This window comes from Electrophorus electricus, chromosome 5 (genome assembly GCF_041902795.1).
Source record: "Electrophorus electricus isolate QZ-2024a chromosome 5, ASM4190279v1, whole genome shotgun sequence".
NCBI classification, from domain to species: Eukaryota; Metazoa; Chordata; class Actinopteri; order Gymnotiformes; family Gymnotidae; genus Electrophorus; species Electrophorus electricus.
The window spans coordinates 4,488,850-4,507,517 of NC_137501.1; the positions used below are offsets into that span (position 1 = coordinate 4,488,850).

General features: G+C 40.7%; 2 protein-coding genes across 2 annotated transcripts; both read left to right on the forward strand.

Moving 5' to 3' along the window:
• The first annotated feature begins 4,060 nt into the window (after nucleotides 1-4,060).
• entpd2a.2 (ectonucleoside triphosphate diphosphohydrolase 2a, tandem duplicate 2) lies at nucleotides 4,061-12,027 on the forward strand. The gene is made up of 9 exons (XM_027010870.3): nucleotides 4,061-4,576; nucleotides 6,860-6,977; nucleotides 7,828-7,975; nucleotides 8,306-8,465; nucleotides 8,903-9,130; nucleotides 9,421-9,690; nucleotides 10,146-10,265; nucleotides 10,717-10,851; nucleotides 11,286-12,027. Exons 1-9 carry the CDS (start codon nucleotides 4,457-4,459, stop codon nucleotides 11,493-11,495), a joined length of 1,509 nt encoding a protein of 502 aa, XP_026866671.2. The 5' UTR covers nucleotides 4,061-4,456; the 3' UTR covers nucleotides 11,496-12,027.
• Nucleotides 12,028-12,306: 279 nt separating this feature from the next.
• Nucleotides 12,307-18,405, forward strand: nelfb (negative elongation factor complex member B). Its single transcript, XM_027010891.3, has 13 exons — nucleotides 12,307-12,568; nucleotides 13,038-13,198; nucleotides 13,300-13,399; nucleotides 13,491-13,721; nucleotides 13,893-14,078; nucleotides 14,241-14,353; nucleotides 14,469-14,571; nucleotides 14,792-14,887; nucleotides 15,007-15,149; nucleotides 15,296-15,402; nucleotides 16,444-16,585; nucleotides 17,133-17,241; nucleotides 18,016-18,405. Exons 1-13 carry the CDS (start codon nucleotides 12,467-12,469, stop codon nucleotides 18,172-18,174), a joined length of 1,752 nt encoding a protein of 583 aa, XP_026866692.1. The 5' UTR covers nucleotides 12,307-12,466; the 3' UTR covers nucleotides 18,175-18,405.
• Nucleotides 18,406-18,668: the final 263 nt, after the last annotated feature.

The following is an 18,668-nucleotide window of genomic DNA, read 5'->3' on the forward strand; positions in this document are numbered from 1 at the left end:
GAAATTGATTTTTTATTCTGAGCATGGCATACATCTGTTACGATGTTGGGAAAAGAAATTGTTTAGCAGGTGCTGCTGGGAGCTGTAGTGTGTGTAGGAGAGGTGCACTGTTGACATAGACATATGTTAAAATAACATGGGACAGGCCTAGTAGAACATGCAGCCATGTAGCCTGTCCAGTCCACTGTTGCACTCAAACATTGTGATCTTCTGTATCTTTGGGGCTTTAAAGGTATTTTAATATAGTTAAACTGAGCTGCCATTATGTTTTGTACTACCAAATGTGCTTTTGAAGGTCATTTCTGCTCAGAAGAAAAAAAAATCTATTGAATTCAAATGATGATTAAGATATATGTTGAAAATGTATAAACTGATACTGTTATGTGTCAATAAAATATATCAGATGAAAAACTGACAAAATAGAATTTTGAATGTGACTTTTGCATAGTTATTCTACGTTGATATTGCAGCTCACTACTTTACTTTTCCCTGTGATTTTCTGCATGTCGCATGAAGGAATCAATAATCAAGTTGAATTTTTTTCTTTCTTTACTTTTGGAACTACCTGAAGTTGTATGCCAGAGGCTTCAATAACAGTACATTAGGTAAACAGGTAAAGAGGTCTTACAACAAAGTAACCAGCAAAGGTCAGCTAGCCCTCATCAGTGAGTAGGCTGCTCTGCCTGACCTTTAGCACAGAAAACATTGTTTAGGCTGGGCTTGACCATATTGCTCATCCAATTGTATTTGCAGTATGTGAGCACTTTATTTACTGTAAATTGCTTATTGACCTCTGCATATGTGTACTTGAATATAAATATTCCGCTTTATTCAGTTAAAAAAACGGATTGATGTACTAATGTTGACAAGTTTTAATCAGTTTTTCATCAGCAAGTGCACAAACACTCTGATGTAAGTAGGCTGCCTTTAATCAGTATCTACATGATCTTTTGGACTGTTCTGTTGTCAAGGGGATGGTTTAGAACAAGACACCATAATAGCTTTTGTCCGGCTGTCATGATCTCTACATTTTTTATATGAACCAAGCACAAAATAACTATTCTATTTTCTCCTTTGCAGTCATATTCCACAGTGATGGATTCCACAAACCAGTCATTAGGGACTGGAATAAACCTCCATCTGTAAGTACTGAGAGGGCTTACAGATTAACTTAATTTTTGAAATAGCAAATTTTCCTAAGGTGGGCAGGGATACTCTCCAGCAAAGCTGAAGAACCATCTGGGAAACCAGTGAGGTTTAACACAGTCCAAACATCCCAAGCGTCTGGTCAGAGAATGGACATATAATAAGATGCTTCTTTATTCAGCAGACCAGTGGAAGAAACCTGCACCATCACTGATAGGCTCAAATCCAATCTCTGGGCCCTGTGAGCAGGGAGCCGGAGCGGAAAAGGCCTTTGTTTTCTGTCCTGCGAGGGCCCAATGACCTGCAGATGGGCTGCTGAGTAAACAGGGAGTGTGAAACAGACAGCATGTCCTCCCTAACCTGCTTGCTCCATGTGTAGTATAGCTGAGTGGCACTCACTGCTGAGGTTGCCACAGTGACACTCGAGGGGAATGAGCCGTCTCTCGGGCAACGCCTGCACCGACAGTCTCTTGGTCAAAACAAGAAGCATTGTGCACAATGAACATGGCTGAAACCACCACTGAGGACACGGAGATGGAGACCTCGGCGATTTTTTAAACAAGTTAATTTTTGTGAGCGCGTGTTGTGCGTTTACAGTATGATGATGACTGGCACATCAAATGGAGTAAAAAGTCACTCTCACGAGTCAAGAAAAGATGGATACTGATTGAAAAACAAATCTGAAAAAACTATTAAGAGTGCTTCCACTTTAAAGCGGAGTGGCGTCTGGGCTTCGGGCGTGTTCTGTGATGACGGGCGAAGTGGAGAAGTACAGCCAGGAAATCAAATCATGTAGGTGCAAGAAGAGAGAATAATTAACATCAACATTATAATATTGTTAAAGCAAAACGAAGTGATTTCTTATTTTTATGCGATGGTCTTTGCCTGCCTTGCTTGCTGTGTGCTGCTGCTTTATATACTCTTTTAGTCGAAAAGAATTAGGTTACACTCAATCAAATTTACACACTCAATCAGACTTTTTCAGTAACTGACAAAAAAGTCTGAGGAAATTGAAACTTTGCTACAGCCTAGAAGATAACAGAATCCCTGAAGTCCACAGACAGGAGAATTTGACATTTAGATCATAATTAAAACAGCTCAGGCTGGCAAGTATTCATTACATTTCTATGGCATGCAATCACATATTTTGGTTCACAGGACACTGCACACACAGGTCTGTCAACCTTTTTTTTTTTGGGCCTTTTGTGTCTCCGCAGGTGAGCCATTTCTCTCGGTTGAGGCGTGCGTTTGCAAGGCACAGAGTTCAGCTCACAGTGGAGATGTCTCAGATACGGAATGCCCTCATACCTCTGACTTCCTGCTGAAAAGATGGTCGTGGAGGTTCAAACAAGGCAGCAGCCAGGTGTGCCAGGATAAACAGCGCCTCCAGCTGGCACTCCTAACACTTGTGGCTCTGTGTTGCATGGTCCTGCTTCTGCTGTGGAACTATCAGTGCTTCATGGTGACGAGACTGTGTCAGGACTGAGAGGGCAGCGCTGGGCCGTTCGCTCAGCTCTGAATGAGGAGAGACCTTCCTCATAGGACCGAACTTGAGAGATTTAAAAAGGAACAGCAGGAGCTAGGTAGCTTAGTAGTTAAGGTACTTGACTTATAATCGGTTCAAGCCCCTCCTCTGTCACTGTTGGTCCCCTGAGCGAGGCCCTTAACCCTCCATTGCTGAAGTTGTACTCGGTCATAATTGTAAGTCACTTTGGATAAAGCTGTCTGCTAGATTCCATAAATAAATCATCAGCAAAATAACTTAATGATTCATGAGTGCTGACTGCATCTCTCACCTGATACATATGCATCTTAAACACCACTCCTTTCCATTGTATTCACACAGAAAAGAGCTAAAGCATTCGATTAGTATTTGGTATACAGACAAAATGTATTCATTTAAGTACGAACTAAAGCACATGATAAAAATAGTATTGCATAAAGAAAAACTAAATATACTCATGCTATTTGGGCTGAAAGTATGTAAAATGTAGAGCCAGAAATTGCATACATTTCTTAATAGCGTCAATATTAGGTCTTTCCTATACTACAACCAGCGAAACAGCTTAATATTAAGCATTCTATTTAAAGTTGTGAATATTTGTAATGTATCTGCTGGCCCGAGTACCGAAGGGCGTGGAGCAGGACGCACAGACTCCCTCGATAATGTGAAACATTTATTATCACAACATACGAATAACAGTAGCACTCACACACAACTTTACCAACAGACATCATGTAAACATAGAACTAAACACAGACTACATACGTGTTTTGACATACAGCAGCAGACTAACAATAACCAACACAATACACCCCCTAACCAAGGTTTAAAGAGACAAAGAAACAAGACATTAAACCCCGTACAGGTGCGTGCAATCATGAACGGTGTGGTTACACATGGGGTGAAACTCCCTGCACGGGACAGACCGCACCACGTGACTTGTGGGATGACAATATTAAGCCTTTTTCTATCCTACGTTAAATAAGTTCATTACTTTGTCTAAACGTGGTATTTTTAACAAGCATTTGGACAGCCATGACTAATCTGATCCAGTGCCTTGACCTGTGAAAAAGATCCTGTATATTCATGGTATATTTGTGGGATCTTCTGGTTAAACGTTGTACCAAAGCACTTCTGGCATGTGCAGACATCTTTTGGTTTCTAGTCTACATTAAACCACATTCTGTATGCTTCTGTTGAAGTTAGAAAAGAATACCATAATGACATACATGCAGAAAGCGCGATTCATGGCTGGAACTAGTTTCTTCATGCCCAGAAGGCCTGTGTTCCTCTATAAAATAAGTCGAGATGAAACTTTTTTTTTAAAGTCTGAAGCAGGTTAAGATTTAAAGTCAACATTAGAGCATGCAGAATGCCCACTGAATAGCTGACTATGGAGTGAGGTGGTATAATCATCTATTATGTCTTTTTGTGTTATAGTTTGCATTCCCTTGTGGGATCAAATATTTTAATTCAATAGTCGGATACTGGTGGTATTCAAATGCTAAGGAAAGTTAAAATGTTTTCTTTTATTTCCAGCTCTGTTATGAAAGACATGGGAAGCAAAACGTGGCATAGTCTTTGATGCCTTTATGATTTTGTTTTCGCACGTAGTTGCGGTAACCTTTCTAACAGCACAGTCTGGTCGCGCCGAACGTATGAGAGGAGACGCGCCATGCCCACTTTATTTGGTGCCCCAACTCCCACTTTAGCGTGCTGTCACATTATCGCGCAGTCACATTACCGGCTTTCCATTAGTCGGCAGAACAGGTCAACAAAGTTGTGGACTGCAACCAGCTACTCCACATGGGTAACCAACGGTCCTCTCGAATTGTCTTCTTGGTTGCTGTTGTATTCCTGATAACTGTTGGCATTCTTCTGCTCACCATTAACACTGAAGACTTGAAGGAACCTGCGCAAAACATGGTAATCCCACTTCAGTAAAACCTAGATACCCTGGATATTCGGTACTAGTCAGAACTGTCCTATGAATGGACAATGTTTTGTCAGGGTAAACAGGTTTATGTGTAGACGTGCTCTTTCCAGAGATGACTAGCCTGCGTATACCTAGTCTGCGCGAAATGACGGCGCCGTGACCGACACTGTAACGTCTTGGCCAAACGTCAAGTGTTGACAGAGCCTCGGTCGACTGTTGTTTTGCTCTCAGTGTGGGAAGCATCTTAAATGCACAACATTATCAAGCTAAATGCACTTCCTTAAGAACATACTTGCTTTAAAATAAATTATTTAAACACGATTACACGATTTGCCCACGGAGTAGATACGGCATAAATGCACTTTGTAGGATTATTCATGTTCTAGAAATTTAACTAAGCAAGTACGGATAGTCAAGGTACTACTTCTTTAATTCTCTAATTAGATCTGGTTCTTTACTCGCATTCGCACGTTATTTGTCAGTGTGTGTGTTCGATGGTGGGGCGCTTTTAATAATATGCAAATATTGATTATTATATTTATTTAAATTAACCTGTACTCAAGCCCCATCAGACCTATTCGTTTTATTTATACGAAAAGGAAGCCGTTTTTAACAAATATTCAGAAAAGAGATTTACTTCACCATACTGTATTATCATTCTATTTTACTGAAAACCTCCAGTCCAAAACAACTATTGCCCTGGAGGTGTGATTAAATGTTAGGGAAATATGCACCAGCTTCGCTCTACTATTGTCCTCACGTAAAATAAAATCAGAATTACTACAAAAGTTTATGTGAGCCCATTGTGGGAGGTCATTTCATTTAACAAATGTGATTTTACTGTACTAGGTACTTCTGAATAGAGCAACTGAAGCCAAAGCTGCAGAAGGGTCGCAAAGCTGCAGAAGGGAGTGGCACACAGAGTGCTCCGCGACAGACGCGTTAAACCATGATGGCAATTTCTTTCCAAGACTTCGTGTTATCTTGTAGCTATAGAAAGACTAATCTCAAATCAGGTTTAATTTGTACTGCTACAGAAAATATGTTTATAGGCAAAATAGTAGAGATAGTACATATAAACAAATAAAACAGTAATTTCAGATGCAATTCAAGTTGTATAATAAGGGAAGTAGTAGAGATGGCTTCAGTGTTCATTTATAATGATATGTGCATGCTTACTGTAAAATCACCAAATAAACAAATAATAAATGTAAAACTATTAAATATAAAATGTTCAACTTTGTAGCAATCTTCATCAAATATTTTAAAAGGTCACTATATGAATATGAATCATTTCAGATGCCCGAAGAAACGTGAATGAAACTGAGTGCTGCGTTTTAATTTAGAAGCACTGAGGCGAAGCGGAAAGAACCAACATCTTGTTTGTAGCGTCTACCGTTTATGCTGAATGACTTGAGTCAAAATACCCGAGGACGCAGCTCACTGTTAATGCACGTTATGGCCAGAAGGAATCCTTATGCAAACTAAGCCAAAGGGTGTGGAGTGGGAACCGGGAACAACACTACTGCTGTCATAGCGTGTATTATCTTGCCCGTCGTCCCCTACCGTGGTGCTGTGCAGTCCTGATGAACGTGTTCCAGCCCTGCCCTCATGACTTGGAGTTGGTAGCAAAACTGTAAAAGAGGCTCTATGGGCTTGTTTTGTTCTTTCTTGCAGCATTTCTCAAACTTGTCCTTTCTTTCATCCTGACGTAGTTTACCATAAATCTCTTTCACTCATCTCTTTCTTTCACATGGGGAGACGTTTGTACCTGTAGCACTGTCGGTGACTTTGTATACTATAATCGCATTCTCAGGTGCATGACAAGACAAAATACATAAATAGTATATATCCATATATTTATAGTATATATAGTATATAGATTGTGTGTGTGTGTGTATACTACAGATTTAGTAATTATGTGTGTATATATATATATATATATATATATATATATATATATATATATATATATATATATATATATATATATATATATATATATTATTTATTTATTTATTTTCTAAATTGTAACTAGTGAAGTACACAGTGTTTCCAGATAAATAGTATATTTTCGGACAGAGTTCCTTCATCAGCTGTGCAAGCAGAGTGCTTCTGAATTAGTGGTAGGAGGAGTTTAAATCAACTGTTTATATCATATAAACTGGCTCCTCTTACCACTAATTCAGAAGCACTCTGCTTATACATGTCTTGCATTGCACAACGTTCATTTCCTTTGGCTTGTTTCCTTCATTTGGCTTTTCTGCTTCTAGTATGGCATTGTCCTGGATGCTGGATCCTCCCACACAACCATGTACATCTACAAATGGCCAGCAGACAAGCAGAATGGCACAGGCATCGTCAGCCAGCACTGCGAGTGCTACATAAATAGTGAGTGCTGTAGTGTGTGTGTGTGTGTGTGTGTAACTATGTTAAGAACATATATGAACATGCTAATAACTGAGAGTGAGGGAACCTAGCAGATGGTCAGTCGGAAGCTGTTTTCCCTTATGATGGCTTCAGTTCATGTTCTTATGTAAGCGTGTATTGTGCTTCTAAAAATGTTGCGCTCAAACATTGCCAAATAATTCAGAAATTACACGACCTTCACGGCATGTTCTCCTTCACACAGTAGACTTCTCACTTCTTTTTCTTCTCACTGTGTCCTCAGAAACATACACATAACTGCTTAATTTGCAGAAGCAGAGAAAAAGTGCTTTTTTGAGGGAACTTCCTGCTTTAGGTGATGCCATCAGGGTGGTATCTATGGCAGGTCTCCAAGGCATTAACTTTTCATTCCTTGTGGTTCACATTTTGTGTATATGCCAACCCCAAGTTCATGACACATGCTACGACCCTGTCATGACCCTGCATGGTTCTTGCTGATAAGGGATGTTGCAAGGATGCACCTGGCATATGAAAACTAACCATCGTTTCTCATATGAAAGCAAACAATCTCTTGTCATATGAAAACTAACCATCCTTTCGGGGTTATGCGGGGACAAGTTGCGTGAAACAGAAACATACAATGTAGCTCGCAGACTATTATTTGGATAAACACAGACAACATCCACTACTAGACAAGAGACTTATATACGCTCACAATAATGACACAGAACAAGGATCAAGTGAGACACATCAGAGGGCATGGCCATGCAAACACACACACACACACACACACACACACACACACACAGAGACTTGATTCTGTTTTTGTTTGGTTGTTTCATTTGTTTCGTAGGAGGGATATCCAGCTTTGCTAGCAAAAGAGGGGGAGCCGCTGAAAGCCTGGAGGAGTGCATGAATAAAGCTGTGAAACAAATACCCAAGAACAGGCACCAGTTCACACCTGTGTACCTTGGAGCTACAGCTGGGATGAGACTGCTGAAGTGAGCTACTTGGTTTCAGACATGCCAAAGGGCCTGATCCAGTCCTCCCCAGTGAATTATAATCTTACATCAAATGTTTGAATTAAAGCAAACAAACCAAAAGGTTTCTGTCAGGAATTTGCATCCACCAGTTGAATTCACTTTTTCCTTTTGCTTGTTGATTTGAGCAAATCAGACAAGCCAGGAAGCAAAACCTGAGGTGGATGTGTTGTGAACCTGAACTGTTGTGTTCTGAACCTGAATTAAACTGTTGTGTGCAGCCTCTGCATGATAGAACTTCAGAAGCAGGCTGTCTATCAAAGAGGCATTACTGTGCATTGTTTTCTGCAGTATGATAAATCACACGGAGTCAGATGAGATTTTAAAAGAAGTGGAACACAAGCTGAAGACATATCCATTTGGCTTCAAAGGGGCCACCATCTTGACTGGACAAATGGAAGGAGCATATGGCTGGATCACTGTCAACTATCTATCAGAAAACTTTATCAAGGTAAATGCAACAAATGTGCTTTAAAAGACAACAAAAATAACATATTATGAAGGCTTTATTTCAGAAAGTAATTTCATACTCATTTGATATGCAAATACGTTTTGCCTAAAAATATAAATTATTCTTTTACACACACACACACACACACACACACACACACACACACACACACACACACACACACACACACATATATATATATATATATATATATATATATATATATATATATATATATATATATATATATAAAGGCAGGAAAGAATGTGCAAGGAATATATTAAATCTGAAATCAAAATTTGATTATCAGTTCCTTGCACATCCCTTGACTCCCGGACTCTTTTGAATCTAATCTCCTCTCTTTGTATGGCCCAGAATCTTTTGGAACTAAACCCCTCTTCTCTCTCTGACCTGACCTGCTCACCTTCCCTCACCAGTATGGGATTGTGGGTCGCTGGCTGTCCCCTAACAAGCAGACAGTCGGTGCGCTGGACTTTGGTGGAGCCTCCACCCAAATTACATTTGAGACCAACGAAAAGGTGGAGAACAACGATAACAGTTTAACGCTGCAGCTTTATGGGCAGGCATATCAGATCTATACCCACAGTTTTCTGTGCTACGGCAAGGACCAGATGTTGCGGTTGCTGCTGGTCCAGTTGGTCAAGGTAAAATGAGTGAACTGTTGAACTGTTCCTTTAAATGGATGCAATTATGTTGAGATATTTAATTGATGGTTGGTCATATTAATCAGTGGGTCATATTATATTTGATTCTAAACACACACTACACATGGTTATGCGTTCTCTTAAGGACACTAACCATTCTAAGCAGAGAGTTTGATATTCATTCTGTGTCTTACACATAATGCTTTGTTTGTTTTTCTTGAAGATCCTTCGTGTGATTAACAGATCACTGACATTCTGTTTTTTGCTATCTCTCTTTGTTTTTTTTTCAGAACCAGGGCTACGATGGTGTCTTAACCCACCCATGCTATCCAAAAGATTACAACATATCCATGACATTGAACAAACTGTTTGACTCCCCATGCACAGTTTCCAGCAGGCCTTCCCCATACAATGGCAGCAAGAAGCTGCAAATCCAAGGCTCAGGGAACTACCAGCACTGCCTGGAAAATATGTTGCAAATCTTCTCCTTTCAAACTTGCACATACTCCAAATGCTCCTTTAATGACATCTACCAGCCCAACGTCACAGGCAACTTCATGGTAAGCATTTGGATTTGGAAGCATTACATGTAATGGGAACAGACAAAGAAAAAAAAATGTTCATTTTCTGAACCTCAGGGAGCACTGATGCCGGTCTTTTTAGTCTGGCATTTAAATCAGTATTTACTTTACCTAAAGCCCTGGGAACAGAAACAGTCGCAATGCTGAGCAATGCTGGCAAATGAAACAATGTTAGCTCACGGCAGCTCTGAATATAAAGAGGGGACCCTTTGTGCCATATGCCTGTATCATCATAGTTCTTATATCATCATGCAATCTTTCTGTTCTTTTTTATCTCCTTTTGTTGTTTTTTTTCTTGAGGTTCCTATTTCCATGTCTGCCTATTTCTCTCTCTCTCTCTCTCTCTCTCTCTCTCTCTCTCGGAATAACAGATGACATCCTCAGGTGTTTGTGAAGGACATAGAATAAAAGTTCTCTCTCTCTCTATGTTACAGGCATTTTCTGCCTTCTACTACACATTCGACTTCCTGGTACAGAGCACGGGCATCTTCATTAATTCCCCTGTGCTCTTGAAGCAGGCAGCTGTCATTGTGTGCAACATGACCTTCCAGGAGGTTCTGCCGTTTCTTGCTAAATTTGTCTCCTTCTATTCTAAGATATCGTTTTCTGTGTTTCAGCCTTTCGGTACTAAAACCTTCACCTTAGAAATTAGGACACGCACAAAAATGTAATCTGAGCTGAAGCTTGTCATTTCAGATAAAACAGATTAAATCAAAGATCGAATGATAGATTTCATCAATCGGCCTTTGAATTGGATCTCCTTGACTAAAAGCCCTTGAGGAACGGAAGGCGATGGAAGTAAACATGCCTTTAGACTGAGCTGAGAATGTGGAACTCTAAGCTCATCTGAAAGAAATCATGTTGTGAGGGTGTTTTAAATGTTCCTCCCAAGGAAATAAATCAACATGTTAGTGCGATGTATGTCAGTATGATTGACAAGCAATATCAGGCATGTCATGCTTTCTCTTTTTCTTTTTTCACTCTCTCTCTCGTTCTCATTTACAGATGTTACAGAAGGATCCAAAGCAGCACGATCATTTGCAGAACTACTGCGCCACCAGCGCTTTCATGCAGGTGCTCTTGCTCAAAGGCTACGGTTTTGATCAACTATCATTCCCTCACATCTCCTTCCAAAAGACGGTAAGCCCTGACCGCAGTGTGCAGTGTGGGCAACAGGTCAACAGGGTTTGGGTCAGATCACAGCCTCCCAAAACTGTGCAGCACTCCTTTCGACAGCATGTCACCTTATAATCAGTTTATTTGTTCAGTACACCTAGATGTACAAGAAATGTTAAAATGATTGTGCTTACATAATGAAGCAGTACAAAATATAGAAGAAGAAAGGAAACAAATACAATACGAGTACACAGTGCAAAGGTGGTTATATAAGGCGGTTTTACAGATATAAAATAACACACCAAGAATCCAATGACATGTTGTGTCATCTAAATGGTTTCAATTGCCTACTACTCTTGTCTAAATCTATAAAAGCAAAACACAGTTCAGCAATTAACAAGCACTAAAGAATTTTCATATGTACTGCAATCTTTGTAAAAGTGTATTTGTTTTTTCAGGCAGGGGACACTTCTATTGGTTGGGCCCTGGGCTACATGCTGAGCCTAAGCAACTTACTCCCATCGGAGAGTTTAGCCCTGAGGAAGGCTCTGCGTCCAGGAGCCTGGAACACACTCATTTTCCTTTTTACCTTTCTGCTGTTAATAGCTATCGCATCTCTTCTGTTCTTTATGTGCAAAAATAAGAAACAGAGCAATAGCCTCCTTTAACGATGACAGAACCACGCTATGATTTTGCAGGGTTTTATTTTGCAGATCGTTATGCACTGAACAGGTGAAAATAGGTTTTGTTAAACACGGTTTGTTAAGGTGGCGGGGTGTGTCAAACATGTACATCCATCGAAAAAAAAAAGTAACTTTGGTATTGAAGTGCTACTTCGAAATAACATTAAAAACTATAAAACCAGATGATATTGGAGGTTATTAGTACTTGGAGTGTAAAATATAAAGCCTTATTGATGTAAATGATAATACCTCCTTAAAGCAAACACATTGCATTGTTATAATTAAATGGATTGAGAATATTATTTTTTTTCACAGCTTGCATGCATTTTTGAAAGAAGCAAGGCATATATTTATGTTATACAGGCTTAGATATTTCATTGGAATTTGGTTAAATATTTGTTATTAAATGGTTAGAATAGTTTGCATGATATATGTAAAATTATTAATCTGTACATGCATTTTATATATGATTCATGAAGATGAAATCTTTTAAAATTGAATCTCTTGGTTCCATTTGTAATGATTTGCCTGTTGATTTTTTTTTTCACCCTCACTAACAGATAAAAAAAAGAGTAAATAAATAAATAAATAAATAAACAAAAATAAATAAATACATTATATATATATATATATATATATATATATATATATATATATATATATATATATATATATATATATATATATATATGTTTTTGTTAATGAATTCAATTTGATAGGCTGATCTGTGTAGAATGAAACATAAGAACGTTTTCCAAGGAGGAACTATTTATCATGGGCCAACGCTACAAGGCCCAGTTTGTTGCGCGCTCAGGAAGTGCGCGAATACACTTTCCTTCAAACTATACAAGGCTAGCCAATGCTAGATAATATTTTAATTGTTCATTTAATTCATCTCAAATTGTGCTTCGGCAGTACTATATGACAGTACAGATACCTACACATCTCGTCTCAAAATGTTTGCGGGGTTACCTGAGCTTGGAATCTCCAACGGCGAAGATCTTAAGGAAACTCTGACGAACTGCACAGAACCTCTGAAAGCCATTGACCAGTTTCAGGTGGCTATGCTAGCTAGCTAGCTGGCGGATAACTTGAGACGTCTAGTTATGGTCGCTCATATTTTTTGGAGTCGGGCTTTCAGTTTGAAAATATTTAACATTTGGTTTAGGTGGTTTAGCACGTATAAAAGCACCATGGTTTAAATAAAATAGTGAGTATGGTGTCACATTACGCGTCGCGACATAGCTGGCTTGATGACCGCTGTAGCATAACTGTCGTAGGTTAGCATTTTAGCTAACCCATAATCTGTTTGCAAGCTGGCTTTTCAAACGTGGAGTTTTACGTAATGTTATGGTATTGTGAAGGAAGTGCATGCTATCTGGATTTGTGCATACTATTGTCATTTGGCGTCATGGGCCATTTCCCCGGACCCAAATGAAGCAGAAACCTAGTCTAATAGAATTCTAATGGTAATTCACAAAGCAGCTTAGTCCAGGACTCGTCTTCATCCGTGTGTGTTTGTCACAGATGGAGAATGGCATTTTGCTGCCCACCTTGCAGTCTGCATTGCCATTCCTGGATCTTCATGGTACACCTCGACTGGAGTTCCACCAGTCTGTATTTGATGAGCTTCGAGAAAAGCTGATGGAGCGAGTTGCTTTTATAGCAGAAGGCAAGGAGGAGGACAGGTATGCGTGCAAGATGCAACTCGAAAATCCTTCTCAATGTTCTTAAAAATAGTATTATTATTATTATTATTATTATTATTATTATTATGAACCTAACATAGATACAGTAAGTTGGAGGAACTTCTTGAGAAGAGCTTTCCACTGGTTAAAATGCCCTCCATACAGCCTGTCGTCATGCAAGTTATGAAACACCTACCAAAGGTAAGGGATTCATGCCCTTCTGTATCAGTGGCAGGGAAGACTGAGCTGTATGTTGCCTTACTTTTTTCTTGGGCTTGTTCCTCTCATACAGGTTCCTGAAAAGAAACTGAAGCAGGTGATGGCTGATAAGGACCTGTACAAGGTCTGCGCAGTGGAGGTGAAGAGGCAGATCTGGCAGGACAACCAGGCGCTGTTTGGTGACGAGGTCTCTCCGTTGCTCAAACAGTACATTGTGGAGAAAGAGGCGGCCCTTTTCAGCAGTGACCTCTCCATCCTGCACAACTTCTTCAGTGCTTCACCAAAGACCCGCAGGCAGGGGGAGGTGAGCGGGACTGTGGGACGGTTTTTATTTGAAAAGCAAAAATCTAGGACTGAAAATGAAATTTTAGATCTGGAGTTGATTGCATCTGTTGTAGTGTTTCCCCTGAGTTAACCCATCTGATTTACAGCAGTGCCTAGCAACATATGATCCGAGTGAGTCTACCTGCTGCAGGTGGTGCAGAAGCTCACCCAGATGATCGGAAAGAACGTGAAGCTGTATGACATGGTGCTGCAGTTCCTTCGCACACTGTTCCTGCGCACACGTAATGTACACTACTGCACCCTGCGCGCTGAACTCCTTATGTCCCTCCACGACCTAGATGTCAGTGAGATCTGCTCCGTTGACCCCTGCCACAAGGTGGGAACCTGTTCTCATCAGCTTCTGCTGGTGTAATTTGAAACCTGAAGCTGGAAAATGTGCTAAGTTCTAAACCAGTGCTGGGGATCGTATTCAACAGCACTAGACGTGGTCAAATGCAAATGGCATAAAGGTACAGCGGTTTTTCTCTCTGTTCTGCAGTTCACCTGGTGCTTGGATGCCTGCATCAGGGAAAAGTTTGTGGATGCCAAGCGGGCTCGTGAGCTGCAGGGCTTCTTGGACGGTGTGAAGAAAGGGCAGGAACAAGTGCTGGGGTATGACGCGTGCTGTGTGCCAGGGTGTGAGCTGTGGCCTCGGGGGGGTAAAGCTGACTGCATAGGCCTAGCTGCTGTACCATTGTCATGTCCTTTATGCCTCTGTCTCTTGCAGGGACCTCTCTATGATCCTGTGCGATCCTTTTGCCAGTAACACCTTGGTACTGAGCACAGTGAGGAACTTGCAGGAGCTTCTCAGCCAAGATGCCTTACCCAGAGTAAGAGCTCCACCTTGACAATGTAGCAAGCGTCATGGGGGAGAATCTAGAACTGTATCAATTCTGTTGTATCGAGACACAATTTCTATTTATTTATTTATTTATTTATTTTTAGGATAATTTCAATATTAAAAACCTTAGTGAACTGTGTGCTTATGTGTATGTATATTTGTTGACTGTCAGGTTTCTTAAGGTGTGTGTTGTATGTGTGTGTGATCAGGACAGCCCAGACCTGCTTCTGCTACTGAGGATGCTCTCGCTCGGCCAGGGAGCCTGGGACATGATCGACAGCCAGGTTTTCAAAGAGCCACGTCTGGTAAGATCGTCTGCCACTGTCAGCTACTTCCTGGAAGAGCCTGAAACACCCTTTTGTGTGATTTTAAAATAGTGCCGATCAAATTCTAGACGAGCGTGCTTTTTCTGTGCTGTCATCAGGAGTTGGAAGTTGTGACACGTTTCCTGCCTGCTATGATGTCAATAGTGGTGGATGACTATACGTTCACTGTGGAGCAGAAACTACCTAGTGAAGAGAAGAGCTCGCTCACTTACCCTATCGCTCTGCCTGAGACTTTTACCAGGTACACACACAGTGTAGCAGCAAAACACTTTCACTAGGTCTGCCTTTCTAAGGACGGATGCTCCTGCACATGAACCGATCAAAGTAGGGTGTTTTTGTTGTGTGTTTTGTCATGTGGGTTTTCAGAGACTTTTGCTTCTTCCCCAGATATCTGCAGGACAACAGAGTAGCCTGTGAGATGGGCCTTTATTATGTGCTTCACATTGCTAAGCAGAGGAATAACAATGCTCTGCAGAGGTTGCTACCTGCTCTGGGTAAGCCACCCATTCTGTGATCACAGTGTTCGTGTGCACATGTGTATCTTGTAATCATTGTTAACGACAAACTATATTTTCATCAAAAAAAAACCAATGGGACCAGATTCATACAACTTGACAGGAAACTTGCTAGCCATGCAAAATGTGTGACACACAATTTAATTCCTGTTCAATTTACTGTTGATAATTAACACACCAATGTCAGCTTACTGCGATGATAATTCACCTGTGCCCAATGTGAAAACCAATCAACATGAAAATGAGCCCATGTATATTAAAGCACCTTGTCGAGAGAGATGACTGACAAACCCCAGTCGTGAGACCAGCTGTACTCTGAAAACCGACATTTGCATAAAAATTTCACGCATTTCTTACTTTTACCAAGGTGGGATGGTTGCACTGAATTCTGGCCCAGTAGCAAAATTGTATCTCTCCTCAGTCTAAATCAGTTGATAGTTTCTTCCTTTGTGATTTTTACTTTCTTATAGCAAAGGTTCATGACAATGAGATCCTGCTCAAGCAAGTCACCTTGCTCTGTGTAGGCCCCTCTTACTGTTGCAGTTGCAGTTTGCCATCATGCTCACTCCAGACAGATAACATTTTTTAAATGTATCAGTTCGCTAAATGCGTGCATGTTCAAAATTTTGGTGATCACTTGCATGTGTGACCAAACATTAGAGAAAAGATCATCCAGTCCACATTGGCTTCTTTAGCATTGCAGAGCATTTAGCGTTGGACAGGTTCAGGTATTTAGATATCTATTGAGAATTACTAAATTCATATACAAATGATGAAAAAATGTGCTGGCACCATATATCACTCCAAAAGTAAAACATGCCAACAACCCACACATTTGTGAATGAGGAAATGTGTTATCATTGTGCTAATTGCTGTTAACGTCGCACTATACTGGCGCTGTTTTTTAAGTTTGGCCCAACGTCTCTTCCCGTATTACGACCACCACCATTGCTCTCTAGTGGCTTTGTAGTTGATCTGTTTGCGCGTGTGCGTGTGTGTGTGTCTGTGTGTCTACTGCAGTGGAAACCTATAATGATGTGGCATTTGGAGACATTTTCTTGCATCTCCTCACTGGCCACCTGACCCTTCTCTCTGATGATTTTGGCTCAGAGGATTTCTGCCATGCGGTTTTTGACAATTTTCTCCTCACCTCTTACTCAAGGTCAGTGCTGTCTCACTTGGTGCATGAGCCTGCCAATGGTTAGATATGAACAGTACCTTGTTAAACAATTGTATGTGATGTGTAAAGATGACTCACCTGAAGTACAATGAATGTTCTTTATGAGATCAACCACAGGTAATGCTATTTTTATATGTGTCAGTGCAATATGATTCTGCTTGGTAAGTTAAGGCATCTGAACGTCTGTTATTTCTGAATAAGTGGTCACTGTATTTTATAACAGACTAATGCCATAAGCAATCACTGTTAGCTGTGCAGCTCATTTTTCACAGAAAATTACGTTGTCACATAATTTCTAAACCACTATATGGTATCAGGTTATTTAATTCATTAGGCAGTAGCCATGGAATAAATTATAGCCAGCTGGCCATGCAAGATAAGCCCTCCAGGTTGTGATAATGACAACCTGTACAGGAACCCTTACAGAGAATGTTGCTTTTATTGAGTGTTCGAAGGCGTGGCGTACACTCCTAAAACTGTATTTCTATATGTTTAAGCCATTTAAGTTAATGCCAATGTTTTTGCCCAGTAAGGAGAACGTGCACAGGCACACGCTACGACTGTTGAACCATCTTCACCAGAAGGTTCACCCGTCCTCTATGGGGATCCTGATCAAAACCCTTGAACCGCCCAAACAGGTAAGTAGAATTGGTGTAAATTAGCATTATGTGTTATAAACATGTTTTGTATAGTAGAGTACAGCTATTAAACAGTGTTTATTCTATATACATATATAAATTATGTACAAGAGAATGTCTGTATACATAAATGACAAACAAGAGCTGCATAAGTAATTATTGCACTAATAAAGCCACAGTAACAAAATTGGTCCATCTAGAAAGTAGAAGTGAACTTTAGTAGCAGGTCAGATGAAAGTAAGCATGAAAATGAGCACATCATAATAGTGTAAATGATGGTATGAAGTGGACATGTAAGAGTATGGTGTAGCTCAGCACTGTTCAGAGATCAGTAGTGCCCCTGCTGTAAGGAAGCTCGTAGAGTCATATTGCAGAGGGGAGAACAGCGCTCCTTATCCCAGCACAGTTGTATCAGCCTCCCCTGAGCATGCCTCTGTGTGTCCAGTATAATTTGCAGAGGGTGTGACGCATTGTCCACAACGGCTTATTAAGAGTCGGTTTTCCTGCCACATCGTCCAGTTTGTCCAGCTTGATTGCTACAACAGAGCCCGTCACCTTGATCAGTTTGTTCAAAAGGCTGCAGTGTAAACCAACTATATACCGGTTTGGCTTGGTTGCAGTGTTGAGGAACGTGTCCCTGTACTGTTGCGCTCTGTGCCATGTAAAGGTTTAAATGAATTGTTCATTCACCTGGGTCTGTGTTAAAACTCAAAGGCCACTAGATGTCTGTTTCTCAGTGAATCGTATGTCAGTCTTCTGCACTGGTGTCCACAGAGCAGCGATCCAGTTAAGGAGCTGTACATGCAACTGGCAGAGAAACTGGAAGCTCTCAAGCGCAGTCCTCCGGAGCCTGAGGAGGCTCCTGCCTTGGACCTGGGCCTCCATCCGGTCACGGTGCCCGCCTCGGCATCCGCCCCCACCACGCCCCTCTGAGTCAGGCTACAGCAGGGCTCCACTAGGGCCTCTTCCTGCTTCAAAATGGTTACTTTGAGAACCTTTTTGGTGTGAATGGATATTTTATTAACCTGTGTGTTGTCAATTCAAAAGGATACATACCTATTCTTGTACAGCACTGTTATTGTGACTGACTGTGTATGGTATAGACACATTTGCACTGTGCTTGTAGCCAGCCTAGATGTAAATAAAATTCCTTAGTGTTTCAAAGTTTTTGCTCTTTATTTTAAGTCACCTGTTCACTGCAAAATAAGATTGGTTTATTTATTTCACCTAACCACTGGTGTCATTGCTTCTTGTTCTACTCCTAATAGCAGAAGTTGGAAAGCCCCTGCTCTGGTATGTGGCCTGATGTGTGCAGGGCTTTCATCTACATCCCCTAGTCTGTCCTTTCCATCTTCTGTTATGCTTCCATCCTTGCGGAGCTCTGGATGCGCCTGTCTAACTCTGCTACGCTTACGGCATTTAGCAAA

Bases quoted from the DNA above. Each gene is read 5' to 3' on its own strand.
- entpd2a.2 (XM_027010870.3), top strand. From the start codon at position 4,457: ATGGGTAACCAACGGTCCTCTCGAATTGTCTTCTTGGTTGCTGTTGTA. The intron at 7,976-8,305 runs GTGAGCTACTTG...TGTTTTCTGCAG, and splicing joins GCTGGGATGAGACTGCTGAA to TATGATAAATCACACGGAGT. The intron at 10,266-10,716 runs GTTCTGCCGTTT...TCTCATTTACAG, and splicing joins GCAACATGACCTTCCAGGAG to ATGTTACAGAAGGATCCAAA.
- nelfb (XM_027010891.3), top strand. From the start codon at position 12,467: ATGTTTGCGGGGTTACCTGAGCTTGGAATCTCCAACGGCGAAGATCTT. The intron at 14,888-15,006 runs GTAAGATCGTCT...TGCTGTCATCAG, and splicing joins TTTTCAAAGAGCCACGTCTG to GAGTTGGAAGTTGTGACACG. The intron at 15,403-16,443 runs GTAAGCCACCCA...TGTCTACTGCAG, and splicing joins GAGGTTGCTACCTGCTCTGG to TGGAAACCTATAATGATGTG.